Genomic DNA, 25,519 nt, shown 5'->3' on the forward strand with positions numbered 1-25,519 from the left:
CTTTGCGCTGAGAAACAGAACATATGTGTAGTGTATGATCTGGATAGATAGTTTACATGCCTGAACCATGGAAGCATACCACTCTCCATTACCAGAAACACATTTTTCTTTTCTGGTTCATGTGGAACAAGCTTGACAAATTAGCAGTTTCATCAGATCGTTTTAGTCAGAAATGTTTTTATTGCAGCAATAGTCATTGCCAAAAACTGCATTGCTGGGAAGAAAAGTAAAGTTGGACTTTGATTCATATCTATTACAAATCTGACACTCAAGAGTATTGCAGCCAACGCAGTGGAAGGCTTTTGTAGTCTCAGCTGGCTCTGTCAACTTCCTCCATGTGTTTTTCCCTGTTAGGTGATAAGCCTTAAGCCAGCTGGAGTAACATCTTAAAGTTCTATTTCTCTAAGAGGACGCTCCAATTATTTGGACAAGTAGTAACCATTTCATTAAAGGCAGGAATCAATGGCACCTCATGGACCTGGAAAAATTACCATTGGTCGAACACCTCATTGAACCTTACTGTATGAGAAGGCTTGGAAAAGTATCCAGCAACAAAAGTTCATGACTAAAGTTCAACAAATCAAAAGCGTTTGAAAGCACTGGGCTTGTACTCGCTGGAGATTAGAAGGATGAGGAGAGACTTCATTGAAACCTACTGAATAGTGAGAGGCCTGGATGGAGTGAATGTGGGGAGGATGTTTCCACTAGTGGGAGTGTTTAGGACCTGAGGCCACAGCCTCAGAATAAAAGGGCGTACCTTACGGAAGGAGATGAGAAGGAATTTATTTGGTTAGTCTGTGGAATTATTTGCCACAGACGGCTGTGGAGGCCGTTAATGGATATTTTTAAGGTGGAGATTGACAGATTCTTGATTAGTGAGGGGGTCAGGGATTATGGGGAGAAGACAGGAGAATAGGATTGAGAGGAAAAGATAGATCAGCCTTGATTGAAGGGCAGAGTAGACTTGATGGGCCAAATTCCGCTCCTATAACTTATGAACGTATGACTGTGCATTCAGCTATCCTGCTTATTCTGGAATGCTGCACAACTTTCTGTGTGACTTTCAACAGTGTAAAACCAAGCAGCGATGGTGAATATTTGAGTTCCATGCACCAATGCCGAAAGACCATGGTCCCATTGTTAATGCAGATGAATATATATCTGCACCACTTTTGTTTATGCATTTCATATCCTTGTGACTTGAAGACACATGACCGCATGAAAGTTCTGGCAAACCTATAAACTTTTGCAGATGGAATGCTGTGCCCCAGTTTTCCATATCTACTGAACTTTGCACAGAAAAAAATGATAACTATAACTGCACAAGAAATGTTTTGGACAGTCTTACCAATTATTATGTCGCCCATCAATTATCTTACTTAGGGCTGGCAGAATGCAGTGGACAATATTAGCTGCTGCTTTTATATCAATTTATGGCTTAAACCATCCATTTGAGCAGGAAAGAAAATCATGTGTCCGTTTAATACTAAACCGTACAATAAAAAAATCTGGCACTGTGCACAACAAGCTGTCAATTGCTGCTATTAGTTGTTTTATATGCCATTTACATTATTGCTTGGCAAATGGTAGTTTGTAGGCCTTTATTGCTGCTAATTCTTGAGCTGATTAATGAACACTAATGACCTATAATAAATGTTTGCTCTTCTATCGTGTCAAACTATTTGTATGTTTGGCCACCAGTTCTTACTTGTTATAATAACCCAGTTAAATGTCTCATCCACCACCTACTCCCAATTCAACAATAACAGACCTGGGCAAGATAAAAATGCTCCCTTCAAAAAGTCACATATTTGTTTCATCTTTCAGCTGCCGTAAAATATGATTATGAAACTGAATGTAATTTCCACATTTGGCAAGATGACAGAATAATGGGTGGCACAGTGATAGAGTTGCTGCCTTCCAGGGCCAGAGACCTGGGTTCGATCCTGAATACAGGTCATGTCTGTACAGAATTTGCACGTTCTCCCAGTGACCTCATGAGTTTCCACCGGGAGCTCCGGTTTCCTCCCATATCCAAAAGACGTGCAGGTTTGTAGGTTAATTGGCCTCTGTAAATTGTCCCTAGTGAGTAGGATAGAACTAGTGTATGGGTGATCATTGGTCGGCATGGACTCGGTGGGCCGAAGGGCCCCTTTCCACACTGTATCTCTAAACTAAACTAAATTTATGGAAAACAATTTTGCGGATTGAAGCCCGGGTCGGGTGAAACGGCCGACAGAGCCCGTGGCTGGGGCTCGGGTCGGCACCAGGGAGGCGTGAAGTGGGCATCGACAGTGGTGAGGCCTCGGCGGTGACAGCGGCGGCGATGCCTCACGTGGTCGACGGTCGATGAGAGCGTGGAGGGCCACCATGAGGGAGGAGAGGGGAGAACAATGGGGGGGGGGAAACAAATGACAATGGGGACCTGGCGTGGGGGAACTGTTGGGGAGGGGGGACAAAAGGGGGAGCCGGCGTGCTTTGTAACTGTCAGCACTGTAGGTGGTTGCTATTTGTATACATTGTGTATGCAAACAAAGAATCTCACAGTGCCTGGTCATACGTGACAATAAACTATTCCTATCCTTCCTTCTAATGCATCCAGAAAGACCAGAAAGTCTCCATAATATACTATAAATATTATGTTTTTTACAGATTACTTCAAACTTTTTGGTCCAAACATTTTACATCACTGGAGCATTTTATTTCAGCCCTATCTTATTTTTTATTTTTTTTAAAGACTTTTTTAATGCAGCAAATAAAAATACACATTAAGAAACAGAACTTGCATATCTTGTGTGAGTGTTCTTATGTAGGATACAACAACCAGAGTTAAAGTAAGAAAGGCAAGTACATTCTTGATCACATAAAGGAAAATGAGTGATCGTGTCAAAGATTACGGAGAGAAGGCAGGAAAACGGGGCGAAGAAAAAATAGATCAGCCATGATCAAATGGGGCAGTCAATGGGCCGAAAAGCTCCTATATTTTATAGCTCTATGGTCTTGGGCTGATTAGAGGGGTTCATTTTACATGATTTTTCTAATGGAAATCTTGTTTTCCAATCAATGGATTTATTTTCCATCTCTCAACATTGAGATTTATGAGGCCATTTGACTCATTGTGGCCATGCTGGTCAAAAAGGCAGCCCTTTAAGTTGCTACCATGCCCCATTTCCTGGTCCATAGCCTTTTATGTTGTCACTTTTCTTGTTCTCCTGCAAGTACATCGGTGGGCGGCGCGACTTTCGTCAGCAGCGGCCTCTGCAGTCCGTCTGCGTTTTTATTATTTTATGTCTATGTTTTTATGTAGTTTTTGTTATTTTTTGTTGGGGTATGTGTGTGGGGTGGTGTGGGGGGGAGGGGGTAACTTTTAAATCTCTCCCTGCACGGGAGACCCGACCTTTTCTTTGTCGGGTCTCCGTTGTCGTTGGGGCTGCAACGAGGAGCGGCCTCCAACAGGAAGACCGGGGGCTCTGGTGCCGACTACTCACCTCACCGTCGCGGAGCTGGCCGAGTCCGGAGCGGGTGGAGCTGTGGTGGACGCTGATGCGACCCGACCCCCGGAGATTCGGTGGCTGCAACTGCCGGTCTGGCGGGCGGCACCGGGAGCCCGCGGGTCCCTGGAGGGAGACCGCTTTTCAGGGCTCCCGCAACGGCGACTTCTCCCGCCCGAGTTGCGGGGTTGAAGAGCTCCTGGAGCGGGGCCTTACATCACCGCCCCGCGCGGCTTGGAATGGCCGCGGGACTGCGAGCGCACGCCGGGGGCTCTAACATCAAGAACCCGGTGTGCGACCTTGCATCACCCGGCGTGGCTTTAATGGCCGCGGGACAATTCGCCATCGCCCGCCGGGGGCTTTGACTTTGACTCTGACATCGGGGGGGAGAGTGCAGTGGAGAGATAAGTTTTTTTGGCCTTCCATCACAGCAATGTGATGGATGTTTATGTAAATTATGTTGTGTCATGGGTCTATTTGTTTGTAATGTATGGCTGCAGAAACGACATTTCGTTTGGACCTCAAGGGGTCCAAATGACAATAAATTGAATTGTATTGTTGTATTGTATTGTATTGTACTACATCCTCCACCCTTTCAAACAGTGAGTTCCTGGCACCACCAATGTACTCGAGGTGTTCACCTTTTCCTCTCAATTCTCCTCAAACCATCTTACAATTTATTTCAATCTGTATCTATTAGCTACTGAGCTCTTTCAAAGGCAATTACATTTTCTGGGTTCACCCTGCCGACACCTCGTTCCATACGTTACAATTAAACCATTTTTCAATCTCCTTTTCCCAAAGAAAACTACCCCAGTCTGCTTAGTTTAGTTTAGATTAGAGATACGGCACGGAAACAGACCCTTTGGCCCATCGAGTCCGTGCCGACCGACGATTCCAGTGCATTAGCACCATCCTTCACACACTAGGGACAATTTACAATTTTACCATGTCAGTTAAGCTACAAACCTACACATCTTTGGAGTGTGGAAGGAAACCGGAGCATCTGGAGAAAACCCATGCGGTCATGGGAAGAACGTGCAAACCATACAGATAGCAGCCATAATCAGGATGAAACCTGGGTCTCTGGCACTGTAAGGCAGCAACTCTACTGCTGCACCACCGTGCCGCCCGTGACTAAAATTAATCGATACTTGCAATATCCCCTTAAATAGCTTCTACACTCTCACCAGTGTGATCACATCAAGTCAAGTCAAGTCAAGTTAAGTGAGTTTATTGTCATGTGTTCCTGATAGGACAATGACATTCTTGCTTTGCTTCAGCACACAGAACATAGTAGGCATTTATGACAAAACAGATCAGTGTGTCCATATACCATAATATAAATATATACACACATGAATAAATAAACTTATAAAGTGCAAATAACAGATAATGGGTTATTAATAATCAGAGTTTTGTCCGAGCCAGGTTTAATAGCCTGATGTCTATCCCTCATGTCTATGTCTAATAGCCTGATGTTTCAGCAAGGATACATCCTGGTAGTGTGGAACTACAACTATATACAGTACTGGGAAAGGCAGCGAGTACCTACTCATAAATGCCAATTCCTTGAATATATGTGTGGTGAAGAAGCACTGCAGTAATGATCTGATCAATGTTGGCAGGGAAGGCAGAGCCATAAATCATTCAAACACACTGTCTTAAGCACAACTATCAGTTATACCACCTTCTTTCTCAGTTAAAGTGCCGGAGTCATTTTCTTCAATGGTAAGGAGATAACAAGGAGCTCATTGCACACCATCCTTCAGATGGAAGTTTTGATTGATTGATTGAAAGATACAGCAAGAAAACAGGCTCTTCGGCCCATCGAGTCCACGCCGGCCATCGAACACCCGTTCACACCAGTGCCATGTTTCCCCACTTTTGCTTCCACCGCCTACACACTAGGGGCAATTTACAGAGGCTGATTGTAGGCTGATTAACCTACAAACCCGCACAGCTTTGGGATGTGGGAGGAAATGCAACCCCCTGCGGGGAAATCCATGTGGTTACAGGGTGAACGTACGAACTCCACACTGACAGACCTTGGCCAGGGTCGATCCTGGGTCTCTGCTGCTGTGAGGCAACAGCTCTCTCTGCTGTGCCACTGCGTCACCATCAGTTATTTCTTTACCAACAGCCTTGGATCCCTGCACTCTGTCAAGCCCTCCCGCCTTCCTAGTATAGTCTCCACATCACACCTCTGTTTGACTATATGTCATAGTTTCAGAGAATGGGCAATCTGTTTTTTTAAATAGATAGTCCTTGCAGTAACACTAGAGGCATGTTCAACAGCTGTGGTACCCCGATCTCTGCACTTTTCATGTTATACAAGATGGTACTCTGGATGTTTCCAGGTTCCATGTAAAAGAGTAAGAGATAAGGAATTAGAATGGCCAGTGTTGAAACTGGCTATATTATTCCATATTTTTTTCTTATGTTCATTACATACCCTCCTTCACCTTCCAGCAAGTATGATAATCAATTCTTCATTGCAGCCTCTCTTCTGATAGTTACTTAAACTCTATTTCTGAGCTAGGGGTCGGCATGCTAACCTTGCCGTGCTCTCCTTTCCATATGGCAGATGATGGAGTCTCCTCTGTCTCCAGCCATGCTAACATATAATGGCCACCATGGCCTCCATTCTATGCTTCAAACTCAAAACAACAACAGCAACCCAGGTGGAGTTTGCTCAAAAAATCGTACCGCTGGGCAGGAAGAACTGGAGATTCAACGTGAGCTGAAAGACTGTGCTGGCCAACAAGCCAGAAGACATCAACCGCTGGATGAAACGCCCAAGGATGAAGGTTCCTGGTTATGATTTTAAAAGAGTGTCAAACCCACATGTAAACCTCAGGGACTTGCTCTTGAAAGGGTTTATTACCATCTGTAACACTCTGATGAATAGCTTCTTTGTTTTGCTATCCACCCTTTGGGCACTTGGCAGCCACAGGATAGCCTGCAGAAGTCCCAAGGGCAGACTGTACTTCTGCTATGGATGTTCATAGATTTCTGGAGTGCCATCCAGAGGGCCATATCAACAAACCTCACAGATACGTGTCACTTGGGGCTGGCTGGGGCATCGTGCTTTGCTGTCATAAGTTAGTGGATATGCAGGGACTTGCTCAGTGCTAATGATGTGACAGAGATATACTCACATTTGCTCCTGCCTCTCAGCGCAGCAACATATGCCTTCCGTTTGTGCGAGTTCTTGTTCAGAACGCTCGCTCTTCAAATTCACCTCAGCATTCACCACAGTGCCTGGCCAGCACGGACACATGCTTTACCCTGCGGTGAATGCCAGTGAGTGTAAGTGAAAGCATAGGGTTCCCTCATGTCTTTACCCTTCAAGGCCTAATAACCACATGTTTCAGGATGGGTGCCAGTAACTGCTGGGGCAGACAAAAGAAAATGGGCAGAGGTCACTTGCAAACACCTCCATCAATGCACAGAAATACATCCCAAACACAGACATTATTCCCAAACCCGGCGCTATCTTAATGCACTTGCCTCACAGGCCTTCGCAACATAGATGCTCAGATGAGTAAAATATAAGAGCAAACTTTTGCAGGCAGCAGACACACTGTAAATCATCCAATCGGGAATTATGTTATCATTGACTGTCTGCATGATATATTGCACAATGGCACTGAATCACAAAGTCATGCATGTTTAATGACTAATCAATGATGATATCATACCTCACTATTCATCCAAAACAAATAAATCCACAGGGATAGATGGTATTCATGATAGGGAGCTGAAAGAGATAAGGGATGAGAATGATAAGGTGCTGATGACCATTCTGAACAGCACAATGAACACTAGGAGGTCATGTTAGTTTATAAACAAGTGAACGATGCCCATTGCGAGAAATGTTGGTAAAATGGACCCACCTCTTCAACCAGCTAAAACTAACTTTTTACCTACCAGACAAGAATGGTTTCAGCCAGGGAAGTGTAAAATGAAAAGTGGTGGGAACAGAACCAGGAATATAGAAACCCAAATTCTATTAAAAGTGTTGGGCATGGACAAAATGTATACATGCTTATACTCTTTAAAGTGGCAAAATATTTGTCATTTGTCACAATCGAGAATATAAGGATTCAAAAACAGTTTTTATTTACTCCGCAACATAAGTCAGTTCCCCCATAAACATTCAAAAGATGCACAATTTGCTAATTATGAAAGAAAATCCCCATCTCAGTTCCTAAACAGTTGATCTCTTACTTTGAGATTATGTTCCCTGTTTCTGGACCCTCCATCCAGCTTCAATTATGTTAAACCCAAGAAGAATTTTAAATGTTTCTCTCACTCTTCCAGATTTAAAAAAAACATAGACCATTCCACTCAATCTCACAATCCAAAGCTTCAATGCATCCCTCTTCAAAATAATTAGACCAAAACTCTTTGCAATTGCAATCGCAGCAAGACTTCCTTATGCTTGAATTACAATGGTCGCAATCACTTCACTCCCTTGCAATTGTGGCAGAGGTATCATTTACTTTGCTGATTGTTTGTGGTACCTCTGCCATAATGTGATACCTTCACAATAACTTTCCACGATTCACATCTAAGGACACGTTGCATTCCAACATTTATTATTCTCTCATCCTCTGTTGTTAAAAAAAAAATCTGCTTTTTCACTCTTCCTACCAAAATGTATACTTGTATGCGTCCCCACATTATTCCCCAACTGTTATCTCTTTGCACAAACATTTAACTAGCATGTACCCATTTGCAGTGTCTTCACAACTTACTTTCCCTTCTTCCAACAACAAAAGCAAATGTGATACACCACTGACGTGAAATGCTAATTCTATTTCTCTCTCCACAGATGCTGCCTAACCAGCTAAGTATTTCCAGCATTTCCTGTTTTATGTGCTCTCCGTGTTTCACATCCCTTGCAGGACAACATTACTGGTTTGTTTTAATTCCTCTTCACAGAAAGCATTGTCTCTGGGTAAGGTTGCCAATTTATACCAAATTGAATGAAGCGTTGTGCTGTGTGCTCAGCAGGGCAAGAACTGAGATGACCCAAAACTAATTTTCTCCGGCCAGCATAGGTTGTGAACATTTTCATCTGGTCATCCTGGCCTCTGTTCAAATTCAGATCCCAAAGGTGAAGAAACAATCTGCTAACCACTCAGTCCTCCACCGTAGTTGATACATTAGTAGGTCATTACAGCAATACTATGCATAATATTCCTTTTCACCTGTAATCTTTGGCAGGCAGGCTGTTTCATTATCTGCATCTCCAGTTGCAGCCTGTTCACCCATGGATGTTTTCAAATCTCTGTGTTTCTCTCATCTTCCAGCAAGAGAATGTAATAGAATGCTTTTAAGAGCCAAGTCTTCATGAGGAGGGATTCAGCTCAAGGTTTTATTCTGCAGACCTGTGGCAAAAATGCCAGGCCGCAAATTGACAACTGATGATGGTGGCATAAGGGTTGAGTTCCAAACGGCAACATTTGCAGCCTGAAAATAAACCAGCCCTACAAAATAGATGTGGGGTGCAATGAGGAACTCAAGATGCAGAGAATTGCTAAGAAGAACCACATCTAAGCAATCATCAGATAATTTGGAACATTGTGGAGTGGCATTCAGGCAAGATGCTGGTTGGGTGCTAAGGAATGTAGAAAAAACATTAATAAGTAGCCTCAAAATGGACAGATGGATATTGCATAAATAATATGAATTGAATGAATGTTTGGATAGTGAAGATGGGTCTCGATGGGTGTCAGACATGGTGCCTGACCTGCTGAGGTACTCCAGCACTTTTTGTCTTTTTGGATACTTAACCCGCTCTTTAAATTTACTAGAATAAAGTTGAGCCTTTCTATGGTCGATGTTAATTTTATCTAGGTTTACATTCCTTTTTTCAGCACTACAACGTCTTCTGCTTCTCAGCCTGCTGGCACTCACCTAACATTGGAACATGAGAGAGAGAGAGAGTGGAAATCGCCTGTTGATAGTGTTAATTTATCCTACAGCTAAACTCTAAATGGATGATTCTTGGCAATCACCCAGCACAAACTGAATCAGTGTCTATGTTTTCTTTTACACGTCTTTTTATTTGAGGACTGTAAATTTGACTCAGTGCTGCTCAAATCATACTTGAGTGGATGATTTTAGGCAAGTTGGCTTATTTTACGATATAAAGCGACAATTTATTTTTATGTTATAATTTTATGACAATTTACACCAAGTACAAATAATACCATGTTTGTGAGATGAAGCAAATGATCAACCAAAAGGTTTATTAACGAATAGTTGTTCACAATACCATTGATTAGATATGGTAAAACAGCTCATTATTTTAGTTTATACATTTTGCCAAATTCTTCATAATTACAGAGTCAGTCTCATATATTTTGTTCATGTTTGTCATCTTGAAGTAAAAGTATAACTAGATTGTTCTGATAGAAATTCTAAAGCTGGTGCAAAACACGTTATGAGTAACATAGATCCTGGGAGTATTGAAAATCTATAGTCACATGACACTGTCAAGGTCAGAGGTCATGTGGATTAGCCACTTAAGTACTGCCACAGCAGTATCCCTGGCTTTTATAAGGTTTATCTGTCTCCATGCAAACTACATGTGAAATGTATCTGTTACATATTAAAAAAATGTCTAATCTGTAAATTTAGTTAAAAAAAAACATTTGTCTGATACGTTGTCTAAAAAGATGAAAATGGACCAAGTTGGGAAATTTGTATAGTCACTGTCTAACAATTTAAATATATCTATTAGTGAACTACATTAAATGTTGTTAGACTTTGTAATTGAAGAACACAAAGTGAGATGTTGGTCTCTTACTGAGCTAAAGCAAATCAGCTTTTGAAAAGCAATGCCACCATAGCTAGTCTGACTATAATGCACTATATTAAATTCAATTAAAAAAAAATGTTTAATTGAACAAGATTTAGTATGCAATCAATGTGAATGGGATTAGAAAACAGGTTTGTCTCAGGGAAACAATCTTTACTAAGTGTAAACCATCCAACTGATAAATAATGTCACTGTAAATGCAACAAAGTTACCCTGGCAGTTGCTGCTCTTAAAAGTAAAACAATGTTTCAACCTTTGCAACTTTCATGTTTCTTAACTAATTTTGTAGATTATCCTTTAATTCAGTGGGAAGACGGAAGTAGTAATTTTGTTTTGTTAATGTAATTTTGTCGTGTTTGCTTGAAATTTATGTATCAAATGACATTGAAACCAAGCCATAGGTTATTAATGTTTTTCATATCCACCAGCACAGGGAAATGTTATGGGGTGCAGTTTCATTTCAAACATAAAAATCTTTGTCTACCTCAAGATATTATATAAGGACTCCTACAGCTGTAAGTTCAGATCAAGGGTGAACAATTTTGAAAATATAATAATTGGTTGATAAATTGAAGCAATTTTTTTTTTTACAAAAAAAGTAATGATTGCAAGGTAATTGCTTTTGGTGATCAATTGTTGTACAAACACTTTGTACCATGATAGGTAAGCGCTGAAAGACTATTATATCTAGTTCAATTTTTGCCTGGAAGGCATCTGTTGGCATATCAACTGAACACTTATATCATCATCCTGTTTAAATGAGTGTGACATTAACTTATATGTATTATATTTAATATTAAAATGATCTTAAAAAAAACCTCTCATAATCCAGCTTTGCTATAACCATGTGTTGTATTCAGTCCACAATGGCATTCTAAACAATATTCATTTTATCCTGAATATCCTGACATAATTTAAAGAAAAATAATACTGCAGTTCATTGCATCTGCTTTTAAAATATGAACTGCATTATAACCGAAGTAAGGTCATCTAAGTAGATTTATTTTGAATTAGAAGCTTCTAATATTTTTACCTTAATACGCATTCTCTAGGGCAGCCCATTAACAATTGCAGAAATGCATTAAGCCTTAGCTGCAGAAAGGCTTAAGATGGTTTCAACACTGCCAGATTCAGTATAACATTATTAGTCCAACAGGCTACTATACAAAACCACATTTTAAAGCAGGTAATGTTTAATGTGTTAAAAAGTAAACACAAATTTCTGGCTTGGTTTTGGACGAAAATTATTTGCACATTCATTTGTATCTGCAGATCATGGAGGAAAGTTTTACACCTCTATTCCTGCACACTGACAGATGAAGTGAAAAAAAACTTTCCCTGTGCCCATCCGCATTAAGACAGTAACACTCATTCTCCAATTGTCAGAATTAAACCAATGATCCACTTGTGAACCAGCTGACTGGAGGGACCATCTCATGGCTCTGATTTCTGACAATGGCAAGAAGCAGTAGTACAGAGCGTCGCTCCGTAATCTGAATAGGCAGGCGGAGAGAAAGCTTGTGCGGAGAGCTTAACCAATAATACACTTGACTCGGGATGGAAGAATCAAACAGCTTTTATAGCAAAAGATCTAAGCTTTAAAAGGAAGTTGACAGCACTGACAACAAAATAAATTGATTGTAATATCAAGGCTGAGTGGTATGGAGGTGAAGATCCCATTGCAGCAGGTGTATTTATTTGGATCTGAAAGCCACCCACTAGTCAACACACAGGTGCAAACAGCATGGAGGTTGCCAATCAAGACAAAGCACCTAGATCACTTCCCACTTGACTGCATTGAGGCTGGTTTAAGGAAGGCGGTGATGATAATTGTATCTCTCACTCCTGCATAATTTCCTTTTGTTGTCACCGTGACACAGATTTAAATTGAGAACTCCGGCACACACTGGGAAATGCCATTTGAAGCATTGTACATAACCACTGTACTTTGGCACAGTCTTTCATTATGTCAAAGCGGCATGGCATATTTTACTCGCAAGAGGAGCTGACAGTTCTGGAGCAGCAGATTCGCATGCTCAGCCCCAGTCTCCGTGCTGCCATTCCCCTAGTGTGCCTCGGCTCCTTCCCATAGTCTGAGCATTATGGACTGTTGCAACGAGAAAGGGATCATGACTGTTTCCTGGAAATTAGCCATGGTGTGCATGGGCGATAATTTTGAGGCCTGCCACTGCATTTATATTCGTGGAGTGTATAATTTATTTACATTCCAGGATTGTGAGCATCAGGAATTTCAGCATGGAGGCCACAAGGACAAATATTTAATGTAAGTGAGTCTTGCATACACACTTGTGCAATCTCATTTTTTTTTTCCAGCCAAAATCATCTGTTGGGAGACTGGGTATGTTGCTAATTGGATGCACACGGCCATGGGCATGGTTTATCGAACCCCATCTGTTGCCTCGGAGGCCCTATGTTGAAAGTGAAGTCTTGGAAATTTCAGTCTATAAATAATTTTCATGCCAAGTCCTCTGGGAAAGGCTCTCTCTATATCTGCGACCCTGTTCAGAGGTTTAACAGGTGTCTATTGTATATATGAGGCCATGCATTAGAATTATTTGTTATTTGTCATCAAAAAGGTTTCACCCCATCAGTGATTTTCTAATAATCTTGTTGTTCTCACATGATATTATCAGTTATTAAACTGTGAGCCAGTTGTCCAGTGAAAAAAATCAGAATTCACTTAAGGGCCTGTCCCACTTGGCCATCATTTACGTGACAAGCCGGTAGTGACTGACGCGCGATGGTCGTGCGCGCCATAATGCGTCCGCACAGCCGTCTGGAGCATGTGACGTCATTTGAAGATAGACACAAAATGCAGGAGTAACTCAGCGGGACCGGCAGCATCTCTGGAGAGAAGGAATGGATGATGTTTCGGGTCGAGACTCTGCTTCAGTCTGAAGAAGGGTCTCGACCCGAAACGTCACCCATTGTTTCTCTCCAGAGATGCTGCCAGTACCGTTGAGTTACTGCTGCATTTTGTGCCTATTTACAATCATCTTGGCCCCGCTCTGGGAGTAGGAGTGGGGGCGGATCCGGATCCGCAACGGCCGTGAGCCCCAGGCCGAGCTCAGCCATCATTTGCCTGCTTCTGCTGCTGTTGGAGGTGAGACGTTGAGCCGCGCCAGGGTGTCCCACTTGGCTGTCATTTACGCGACAGGCCGGTGGCGCGCGAAGATTTCGTGCAGAATGAAATCCTGGAGCGTTGCGCGATACCGCACGCAAGTCCACACTCGTCCACGCCATTCCATGCGCCCGTCCTGCGCTACCCACACGTTACCAGATCGTGTAAATGGCGCGCAAATGACGACCAAGTGGGACAGGCCCTTTAATCATCATTTCCGCTTTCTGACGTAAATTTCTTTTGATCAAGCCAGATTTGTGTTCGGAATAAGCAAATGGTTACATGTGCAGAACCTCCTTACAAGATTTGAAAGTGTGCAGATGTGTTTGTTTATTAGAAAGTTCAACTGTATAATTTCAGGCGCTTCACATGTTTCATGTTCTTAATTAGGCCCCAATACTGTTGGACGCAATTGTTTATTTACGGATGGATTCCTACCTTCACGGAAACTTTGAGTGCTCTGGATCTCTTTTAGAAGGATTGAGTCAACTATGGCAGGATCAGAGAGTCCCATTTAGTTTAGTTTAGAGATACAGGCCCTTCGGCCCACGGGGTCCGTGCCGACCAGCGATCCCGGCATATTAACACTATCCTACACACACTAGGGACAATTTTTACATTTACCAAGTCAATTAACCTGCAAACCTGTACATCTTTGGAGAGTGAGAGGAAACTGAAGATCTCGGAGAAAACCCACGCAGGTCACCGGGAGGATGTACAAACTCCGTACAGACAGCACCCGTAGTCAGGATCTAACCTGGGTCTCCGGCGCTGCAAGCGCTGTAATGCAGCAACTCTACCCGCTGCGCCACCGAGTTGAGTCGGTGTATCACAGGAAACATCAGCTCTGAGAAGAAACAGCGTGGTTCTTGTTGGCCCCTGTGAAACCTCCAGCAAGCTGCCTTGCACTTGCCCTGAGAGATGGATTTGGAGAGGTGAAAGAGTAGGAGACCGAGGGACCGTCATCTCTCAGTCTGAAGAAGGGTCTCGACCCAAAACGCCACCTATTCCTTCTGTCCAGAGAGGCTGCCTGTCCCGCTGAGTTACTCCAGCATTTTGTGTCTATCTTCGGTGTAGCCCAGCATCTGCAGTTCCTTCCTACCCAAAGCTAATCTCAATCCTGCTTGCAGATGTGCATTTACCACATGTGTTCTTTATTTTATCGTATGGCTATATGCAAAAACAAAATTTCAGACTTGCTCTGACAATAAAGTAATATTGTATTGTATAAGTCCTATGAGCAGAATTAGGTCATTTGGCCAGTCAAGTCTACGGTGCCATTTAATCACGGCTGATCTATCTTTCCCTCTCAACCCCATTATCCTGCCTTCGCCCCATAACCCCCTGACACCCGTACTGTAACTGGTACACAGGAATAATAACTGGAGCCACAAGAAACTGCAGATGCTGGAATCCTGAGCGAAAAACTAAGTATTGGAGGAGCTCAGTGTGTCTGACAGCATCTGTGGAGGGAGTGGCAGATGATGTTTCAGGTCAAGGCCCTTCGTCTGACTGGAATAATTATGGCTAAAGAAGGGTCCCGACCCAAAACATTACCTGCCCATGTTCTCCAGAGATGATGCCTGACCTGCTAAGATACTCTAGCACAAAGGTTCCCAACCTGGGGTAAATTTACTAACCCAGGGGCTAAATTTCACCTACCCAGGGGGTAAATTTGTTGATTCTGAATTTGTACATATTTTTTCTCATTGACTCACTGTTTGGTTCTGGTATTCCAGTATCTGTTCATCATTAGTTGTTCATAAATAAGTGAAATAACATTGCTATGTGCTATTAAAGTTGCCGGGGGTGAACGGGACGAAAAAGGTTGGGAACCCCTGATTGAGCACACGTTTTACTTTTGGAATGATTCATAATATTTTCATATGAGTGCCTTAATTATGCTAAGATTAATTTCTATAAATATTGGTAAAAGTATCGGTAACGTGCAGTACAATAATAGAAAACAAATCCAAAATTATATGTGATTAAATAATTCCTGGGAAAGGAAAAAAAAAACATTTAAAACCCAGAGTTAAAAGTTCACATTGCATATAAATATGGGCAGTTTAAAGGTACTGGGAAAGCAGGGCAGGTTCTGGACAACATTTTGAACTTCAGAAAGTGAGTAAACACAAGTGAAATCAACTGTGATAGGAAAGTGAGTGTGTTCAAAGAGAAAGAAAGCAGAACACTTTGTAAATACTTCAGCCTATACAAAACCATATGTGATTGATCTTAATTATTCTTTGCATTTGATTTTTTCCCCCCCTGCAATCTCTTTTAAACGATATTACAGCAAATTTAAAAGGTTGAATCACAATTGACAATAACCCACCATAAATCATTTTAAATGTCAGCATACCATACGCATTTCAATTTTCACCTTACAACATAGTGGCCATTTCTTATCCTTTATCCCACTCTAATGTATAGATTCTTGTCTGGCGCAGACCTGAAGGTGATGGAGCCCAGACATGCTTCATGTGTCTGCAGCTGGTGCCACTTGGTCCAGAAGACTTTGGACTACTGCCCTCAGTCACTTAAAGACACATCAGTACCTGCAATTTCTCCACGATGTGGCCTTAACCTAAGTATTTTACTGCCATCTCTATAGTTTCATACAGACCAGGAACTGTTCTGGACAAACATTTAGCAGACTCTGAAGGAAATGAAAATATGCAACAGCGTTAAATAACAATTTAGAAAGGTATGTATGTTTTTTTCCCCCTTCAGTGTTGATCCAGTTAAAATAATCACAAAACACATCACATCTTCATTCTGTTATTCTTTATTTTCAAAAATTATACAAAAAGTGGTGCATTTTACTTATAATTCAGCGCACCACTACTTGAACACATTGAATGATTTTTATTTGCTTTGAAATAATCGTGAATGTGGATGTGATAATCTGCCATCACTAAAGCTACTTTTCCATCTCTGACTTAGTGGGTGAGAAAAGTCTGTCTATAAACGCCAAAGCTATAAATGAATTCATAAATGTGTCTGTCCTACTTTACTTCTAAAGTAATGCTGTATCCATCACGGGAAATGTATTATTTATCTTAGAATGTGACCAGATATCATTTATTCAATACAAATGCTATCAAAATTTATGGAGATATATTACATTTGCTCTGTGAGAATAGGAGTGCATAAGTCATAGAAAGAGCATTTTGGAATCAACCAAAATGCAACTAGTTTAATGTAAATAATATTATGAACGTGGCAAGTGTATTTTTGTGATAGAATATATTTTCTTGAACATTTCCTACTTGTCGCCTGCAGTACTCTGGGCTTCGACCAGATCCACCATCATAGATCTCAGGTGCTCAAAGCTAGTTTTTCCCACCCACCCCTATTGTTCCTCTCCCGTCAGGTAAACACGGAGAGATAGACAGGGCAGCAATGCAAGTTACAAATCCAAATCCAAGAATCTGCAAATGTGCTCCCTTCCCTCACTTCCGCTCGATGTCAAGCTTGAGTAGGGTCAAATTTATCAAAAAGTTAGTAATGCACAGCATTAAGATGTCAACTGTTATGTCTGTTAGTTTTCACACTGACAAAGTGCACAGTCGAGCCGGAGTTGGGTCCGTGGAGCAGCTCTAAATGTAAAATAAAAAATCACTCTGAATCTTTTTAAACCTCAACATATCGCCCCGTCAACGAACTTAACCCTATCTCAAAATCCAGTTTTTCCATGGTCAGGTGCGTGCATTTTATTATAAAGATGACTATGCCAAAACAAATATTATTTCTGAATCCTTCATTATCTTTTCTTCTGAAAATGGTCTAAAACAGCATGTGTTGGTATTAGATGATGCAGAAACAGCTGCCGTGCCTGACTGCACAGTGTCTCAATGTCAGCAGTTCAAAGCACTGGAAGACTGAAGGGGAGGAAATCTGATAGGTCACTGGAACCCAATTCCAAGGCTGAAGGACATTTCTTTCTTTCAACAATTGGGCTAACAACAGAACCATTAGCTCCTCCACCCCTTTGTCGATTCGAAACAAGAGTTAAGTATTTCATCATGAAAGATCATCATGCCAAATAATGCACTGCATTAAAACAAAATCACAAGATGAAATCAGCAATAATGGTTGAAGAGGGCATGCTTGAAGTGCACCCAAGTGGCAGTGTGCATTCACCTCTCTTCTGAAATAGAACCCCTAGAGTTCTAGTGTCACAGCATCCTTCATTAGTGCTCACCCCAGTCGGTAGCATGGGCATCATTAACAATATCAGAAATCAGTGAGTAAAGAAGGGCCATTCTTCATCTGACTGTCAGACGGCAGGCAGCAAGTTGTACTATGCTTGGTGCAGCTGCACATGTTAAAGACACAAGTGAATGCGTACAAATAAATTTACACGTGAGGCACCTTGATTAAAAATATGCTGCACAAATCAATGTGCAAGTTTCTTTCGAACTTCTCTGGCTTCTCTTTGTAGGTTAAAAACAGAAATAATTGAGGGTGAAGCTGTTGTTGTGAGTGTACGCTGCTTTGTAATGCAATTCCACTACACTCTGCTGCCCTCTGTTGGTTCAAAGACTGGTGAGAGAGGCTTATCTTTTAATACCATTAGAGAGCTACAATTCAGGCGAGCTGGGAGAACACTCAATGGTGAAAGGCTAATCACATTTTCCAAAGTCAGATCCATCTTTTATTTATAGAAACTGTTCTAATGAATTATCTTGCATTTATTATGGAAGGAAAATATGTCCCAATAAAAATTAAATGATCAATATCAAGGAAGTCACATGACAAATAAGAACATAGCAAATATCGGGATTCATAATGATTTGCATAAAGAGTGATGGGCAACTAAAAAAAGTCATCAAACTGGAATAAAAAACCACGCCATCCAAACCTCAATTCCAGAAGTCCCTTCAACATCCATAAAAAAGTGTGCAAAATATTTTGAATTGATAAAAAATTTAGTATTTCAATAATCTGTGTGACACAGGTGTTCATAATGTTGGTGTTCGTTGGAAAGAAAACTGATATACTTTGTAATTATTAATTTTGCTGGCAATTCACTATCATTTAGTTTCTTAAAGCCAACATCACGGAAAGTAAATCCATGATATTATTGCCAGAGACATGCCAAAATGAATGTCCGATAAATGTACAACCTTACACCTAACGTGAAAAAGTTAGGGATCATGCCGAGAGCTATATTCTAACCCCATGTGAGAACACATTTGTGGGTATTATAGCACAGGTATCTTGTTCTGATATGATTTAACGGCTATCATTTTTGATCTGTGTAATAGCCGGAAATCCCATTGTATCAATTGTGTGGCAGCTCCAATGTAATATGTAATTTATCTGACACCCATCCCCCCCCCCCCTCTCTTTTATTCTCACTACGACTTTAATGTTCTTACGAAAGAGGTACCTGTTTGTGAAAAATTGTGGCAGTTTGCGACCTTTAATTGATTATTCTATGATTAATCACATCGAACACAATTTGTACTCACACAACGCCACGCGGATTATTAAAATAAAATATGTCTGGAATGAAGATTTTTTTTTTTTTAAAATCTTCCTTTTTTATGAATATAGAATAAACTAATTATGTGAAATCCTTGCATGTGCCCACATTGACTAACAATGAGAGCAAATGGGAGCATGAAAGGGCAGAAAAATTCATCTTCCCCCAGGCAGGATAACTGTCGTTGCTCAAACAATGTCTTCAGTGGGAAAAGAAAGTACCAGTGCGAGCTCCCTCTCCACAATCTAATCATCTAGCCAATAAAATAATTTCCAAGGGGAAAGAATGCATAAGACAACTGTAAACTAAAACATACAAATTATTTACCCAGTTCTATGAATGAAAGCATGTGGGTGACAAAGACATTATCAATTGAGGTAAAGTGTAGGTCCGTGATTAAGCCTTTGACCCCCAAATCAACAGCATTGACAATACTCCATTAATACAATTGAAGTAATTTGTCTTCTTGCTAATTAAAACATGTAAAATCTCTTGTCCTTAAACTGCCAGGAACTTGTTCCCATACCTAATTCGCTGTGCAGATAGTGTGTGTTTCAAACAAAATTGGCTACTCAAAAGAAAGTTTTACATATTTAGCCGCTTCTGAAAAGATAAGAACATATAGCATTATGACTCTGCTGAAAATAAATACCCAATATATAAATGATGCCTTTTTTGAGATTTGGAAAATATATTTCAAACTGAAAACAAAAACAATGGTGTAGCCGTGACAGACATTCTTCTGAAAGACAGCATGTACAAAATGCTTCCTATGCGCAAAATAGTCACAAAAACATTGAAAAGTGTTTATGAGAAAGATTATTTCAGTAGCTCAAACATCAAAGAGGACAGGGCACTCATTGACACTCATCTGGCTGAGGTTCAGCTTTCCGTGCTGGTCAAATACAATACGGTGCAGGAATAAAGAGGTGTGTGCTGAAGCCTCGGGATTTAATTTTGCTCCCAGTAACACGCGAGCATCAGACTGTCGTCTGTCCCCTCTGTGAGCCAGATGCTTCCTCAGAGGGGCAGTTGCACCTAACATTTGCCATGCTCCTCCCACTCCCTTATCCTTGCTTTAATGGGCATTAAAAATAGAACAAAAAAAGCTTGTAGATGGAAACAAAATACATACACAACATGCACACAGTTCTATGTATTCATTCTTCTGTAAAATGTAAAAACAAGAAAGGCCAGGGTCCCTCAGGATGTATCCAGCCCTTTTTAATATAGTAGTGTTGCCACCACGCATAACACTCTCAAGTTTCTTTTATCCGTTTTAAAATCACTGTTTAGAAATTCCCAAAATAATAGTGGAAGTGTTAAGGGCTTGCTTTATTCTGCATGTTGTTGGCATACGTTTCTAGCTGTGTGGCAGCATTGGACAAAGTCACCGAGATGTTTCTCGGCTCTCTTTCAGAAGCTTCTCATGTGTCAGTAGCCATTGTTTGAGGTGATTTCCTCTTCCTCCCATATAATTACCAATCTGTCCATTGCTGCAGATCACCCTGTGACAGGGCACGATAATCGGCACCTGAGATTAAGGCAAAAAAAAAAAATAATTGCACAAACGTTAAATTTTATTTATTAAAAACGTCACCCCAGATCAATAGTAAACATTTCACAGAATTTTGCACACTCTAAATTGATTTCCATATTAGGGATAAAGGATTCAGAGGAAAGAGTTACAAAGCTTTAGTATAATTAGACGTAACCATTCACTCAGAGGCCAGCAAATGAGCAGCTTAGGAAAGACAGGAATTAAAGTGGCAAATTTATTCCCTTTTTCTGCATGCTAGATTTATTATTACTTGTGATGTATTTTACTGGTAGCTTCTGACAAAGCTGAGTGATACCCTAAATAATGATATTGATCATGAGGGTAAGAATATCAACATTGCAAACAAGCATTTGTCACAATCTATACTATAATCCTGTGAATGTTCCATTTTTGGTCAACAACGCAACTCATCTGAGATTTTGACTTTGCAGTGAATTATGTTAAATGTCTGCTATTCATGAAAATAATCTGAGAGGGTGGCACAGGACAGCTGCAGTTAGCTATACTGTCAGTTAGTTAGTTCTACAGCCACACACCTCCAGGGAGCCACATTTGATCCTGACCTCGTGTGCTGCTTGTGTCGAGTGCCTGCATTCTCTTTGTGACCAAGTGGGTTTCCTCTGGGTGCGATGGTTTCCTTCCCACGTCGCAATGACGTGCTGGTAGGTTAATTAGCTACTGCAAATTACATTCTAGTGCCTGTTAGTGACAAAATTAACCAAAGGGGAGTTGATGGCACGTGCGAAAGAGTGAAGGGGTACAAGGAAGTAAGTTAAGGGCAGAATAGGATTAGTCCCCTGGAAGCTGGCATGGACCCCAATAGGCCAAATGGCCACCTTCTGTATTGTAAATACAAAATACTTTTTTTATTTGTAAAATTTGCAAAACGTATCAATGCTCCCTTAAATTGAATCTTGAAATGAGGTTTAGTCAGAACAAGATAATATACAAAGTGATTGTCAAATCTTTTTAAAATTCAGATGACAGTAGTGGTTCTAACTAAAATTACAAGAACAAGGTTATTACAAAAATTACAAGGTTGTGATAATAATTGCTAATCTTAGTACAATATGCCTGGCATTTAATGCCTGGCATTTACACTATGCATAATTCTGCATGCAAACTTATTTAACTATAAATAAAAAGGTCTATAGAGGGTAGAGGGCCTTCCGGTGGTCCAATAGGAGGGGGACCAGAGGAGATGGGAGAATGAGTCAATACTGGGTGGTGAGGGCTCCTTCCCAAAGAAAAAGGCATGGAGGTGGAGGCGACGGAAGAAAAGTTCTGCATCGTGGCAGACCCGGAACTATGAAGAAGGGTCTCGACCCGAAACGTCACCTATTCCTTCTCGCCAGAGATGCTGCCTATGCCGCTGGGTTACTCCTGCATTTTGTGTGTATCTTTGATATAAACCCGCATCCGCATTTCCTTCGTACGCATTTCATCTTACGTAATTATGTTACATTTGTTCAGCACATGACTGAATTCATCAATACTTTGTTTCGAAGATATTTATTTATTTGACAATAAAGCATGCTAATGGAGTTCTAGTCTGAACGGAAATTGTTTTATATGCCTTACTTACTAATCTACAGAACATGGTTTATTTACTAATCTGCAAAATATTGTTCATAGATTTCAATGGTTTCTGCCAAAGTAACACTGCAGGAAATACTTGAAAAACCTGTTTTCTGGCAGTCCGCTGTACAGTGTGGTCAACACAAACAAAATACATGGGTTACAACATTATTAAGTCACATTTTTAAATTACCATCAGAATCAAAATAACTGTTAAATTCATAATTAAATAGCTGTTAGCAAAAATGCTAAAACAGAGAGATAGGCAGTTAATAAGTATAAAGTAGTAATTAAATAGCTGTTACAAAATACTAAAACAGAGAGATAGGCAGAGAGGTAAGCTACAAATATATGGCACAACTTAACTCTAAACTAAACACAATACTCCAAATGCAGCCTAGCCAAAGCCCTATAAAGCTGCATCAAGACATCCTGGCTCTTATACTCTATGGATGTGTATTACTTCCTATCTGTAAAGCTGACAAATGTAAAGTAGTCGTATTGGGACATGAATCCACCTGGTATTGGAGTAACAGGGATGTAGAATTAATTCTATACATTTCTGACAATTTAGTCTCAGATTCTGAGCTGATTTTGTATTTGTGCAAAGGTTTCAGATTGGTCATTCATAAGTGATAGGAGCAGAATGAGGCCATTCAGTCCATCAAGTCTACTTCGCCATTCAGTCATGGCTGGTCCATCTCTCCCTCCTAACCACAATCCCCTGCCTTCACCTCATAGCCCCTAACACCCGTACTAATCAATATCAACCGTACTAATCAATAACACCCATACTAATCACATGCATACTATGTGATGTCTGCCATTTTGGATGGAGTGACATAATTGTATAATCCTGATGAAATATGGACACTGGCCAAAGTTCAGTGTGCTAACTTTCCAAATAGTTTGAAGTCAACAATTAGCTAAATCATGCCCAAGGTAAGATAGTTGTGGTTACTTTTTCTTTCAAAAAGCTGAGCAGAATTTGTCTCTCGAGAGAAAATATATCTGGTAGGACAATGACAGGTGGATTAATTGCTTTGAGGAGAGAACAGGCTGGTGGGCTGAATATCTCTGTTTCCCACTCTATGCTTTCATATGGTAGTATCACCTGTTTTGAATGTTAAAATATGTTCATAGCGAGAGATTAAATTTGCATGACACGTGTATGTACTTATAGTTAAAAACTACGTGCGGTGAAATTGGCCATCCTAGCAAGACAGAAATATTCAAATCTAGCTAATCTGCTGATTATATTCACAATATTCCTTTCCTAATGAAGTAACTGTCGGCTTGTGGTCAAAGAGTAAAGATGAGTTCATTACAAAAATACATACAATATTGAACAGGACAGCACAGGATCAGACCCTTCAGCCCACAATGTCCGTGCCAACATGATGCAAAAATAAACAAATCTCACCCGCCTGCACATGATCCATATCCATCCTTTCCCTGCCTATCCACGTGCCCGTCTACAAGCATCATAAACCTCACTATCGTTCTGCCCCCACCACCACCCTTGGCACTGCATTCCAGGCATCTACCACCCTCCGTGTACAAAGGCTTGCCCCCCCACATCTACCTTAAACTTTGCCCATCTCACAGAGATGATGGTATAATATCTCAACACAACCACTAAAAAGGGTGGAACCTCCAAACAGAATGCTTGCCTTCAATAGAATTCAAAATATTATGACTTGCCTTTCTATTATAAGAATACACCAATAAATTTAAATACAAACCTTGTCAACTTTAATTGATTTCATGTGCAGAAACATAAATGTTTCTCTATCTGTTTTCAAAAGGAACAACAGGGATGTGTGGACCAGTTAGCCCAAACTCAGCCATGAGGAAAATGCTAGAAGATGTTCATTAGGAAGTGGTATCAGAATGCCAAAAAAAAAGGATTCTGTGGAGTCAACATGGATTTAAAGAGAAGAAAGTCATGTTTGAGAAATGTTAGATTTTTGAAGATGTATCCCGAAGTATAGATAAGGGATAAACCTGTGAATATGGTGCATTTGGAAATTTAGAAGACCTTTACTGAGGTCCCATACAAGAGGTTATGGAAAAAAAGCTGATGCACATGGGATTGGGGGAATATACCAATGAGGACTATCAATCAGGTTGAAAACGAAGCAGGGAATATGTGTGTTGTTATCAGTTTGGGAGGCAGCATCTCCGGATAGAAAGAAAGAAAGTCACCCATTCCTTCTATCCAGAGATGCTTTGCTTCACCAGCTTGTTATTGGAGGTGGTATGCCAATGAGGATTGAACAGTTTGGGACATTTGTCCCTATGGGGATTCTATTGAAATATACAACATCCTTAGGGACTAGACAGGACAGATAAGGGGAGGATATTTCCGCTGGTGGGGATGTCTAAAGCTGGGGATCATAGCCTTATAATAAGCAGTTGGCAATTGAACCCTGAAATGTGAAGGAATCTCTTCATATACATGGTAGGAAATCTTTGGAATTCTTCCCTCATGGAGACTTTCAGTTTAGTTTACTTTAGTTTAAAGATACATCGCAGAAGCAGGCCCTTCAGCCCACCGAGTCCACACCGACCAGCGATCAACGAACACTTACGATATCTTACACACATTAGGGACAATTTACAATTATACCAAGTCAATTAACCTACAAACCTGGACGTTTTTGGAGTGATGCCGCCATCGAGTGTGGCAGCCTCGTCAGCAGCTGTCTGTCCTTTCATCCATTTTATTATTTTTAGTCCGTCTAAATGTTTGTTTTTGAAGGTCTTTTAGTCTTTTTTATGTATGGGGTCGGGGAGAAGGGGGAAAACGTCTTCTCAGTCACTACCTGGTTGAGGATGCGTCTTTTGTCCGAGCCGCATCTTCGCCCCCCCCCCTGCGGCCTACCATCTGGATTGGCGTGGCCTTTCCTGCCGGAGACCGGCCAGAGCTTCGGTAGTGGCACAGCACTGAATTCCATCACGGAGTGGGCGATGCCTTACCGGGATCGCCGTGTTGGAGCTCCGGAGTGTTGGGCCTGCCGACTTTAACACCGTGGAGCTGTGGTTTGCGGAGCTCCCAGCTGCGGGCGGTGTTGACTTTAACATCGCGCAGGCCTGGGATCCTTCGCCGAGGATCGCCAGTGTTGGAGCTCCGCCCAGCTCGGCCTGTGGACTTCGGAAGTCGCGGTCTCCAGTAGGAAGCGGCTGATTCAGAAACTCCAAGCCGCTGAGAGTGTTCTTCCGTTCCGACGTCGGAGTTCCATCATCCCGGCGAGAGGGCCTTAAACATCGGGCCGCCGTTGTGGTGATTGCGGAGACCTCAATAGACCCCGACCACAGGTGAACAAGAGGAAGATTTCTGAACTTTGTTGCCGTTCCTCACAATGTGAAACGTTGATTCCGCTGTGGGGGATGTTTTATGTTAAATTCTATA

The 25,519-nt window shown here is 41.2% G+C and overlaps 1 protein-coding gene across 2 annotated transcripts in view; it reads right to left on the reverse strand.

Moving 5' to 3' along the window:
* Window positions 1-18,118: 18,118 nt before the first annotated feature.
* Window positions 18,119-25,519, reverse strand: part of mgmt (O-6-methylguanine-DNA methyltransferase) — a 339,916-nt gene continuing 332,515 nt past the window's right edge. For both annotated transcript variants that reach the window (XM_033033682.1, XM_033033683.1), the window contains exon 6: window positions 18,119-20,499. In XM_033033682.1, coding sequence (XP_032889573.1) covers window positions 20,356-20,499 — 144 coding nt within the window. In that variant the 3' untranslated portion in view covers window positions 18,119-20,355. The remainder of the gene's footprint in view (window positions 20,500-25,519) is intronic.

The sequence above is a fragment of the Amblyraja radiata genome, chromosome 15 (genome assembly GCF_010909765.2).
Source record: "Amblyraja radiata isolate CabotCenter1 chromosome 15, sAmbRad1.1.pri, whole genome shotgun sequence".
Classification (NCBI taxonomy): domain Eukaryota; kingdom Metazoa; phylum Chordata; class Chondrichthyes; order Rajiformes; family Rajidae; genus Amblyraja; species Amblyraja radiata.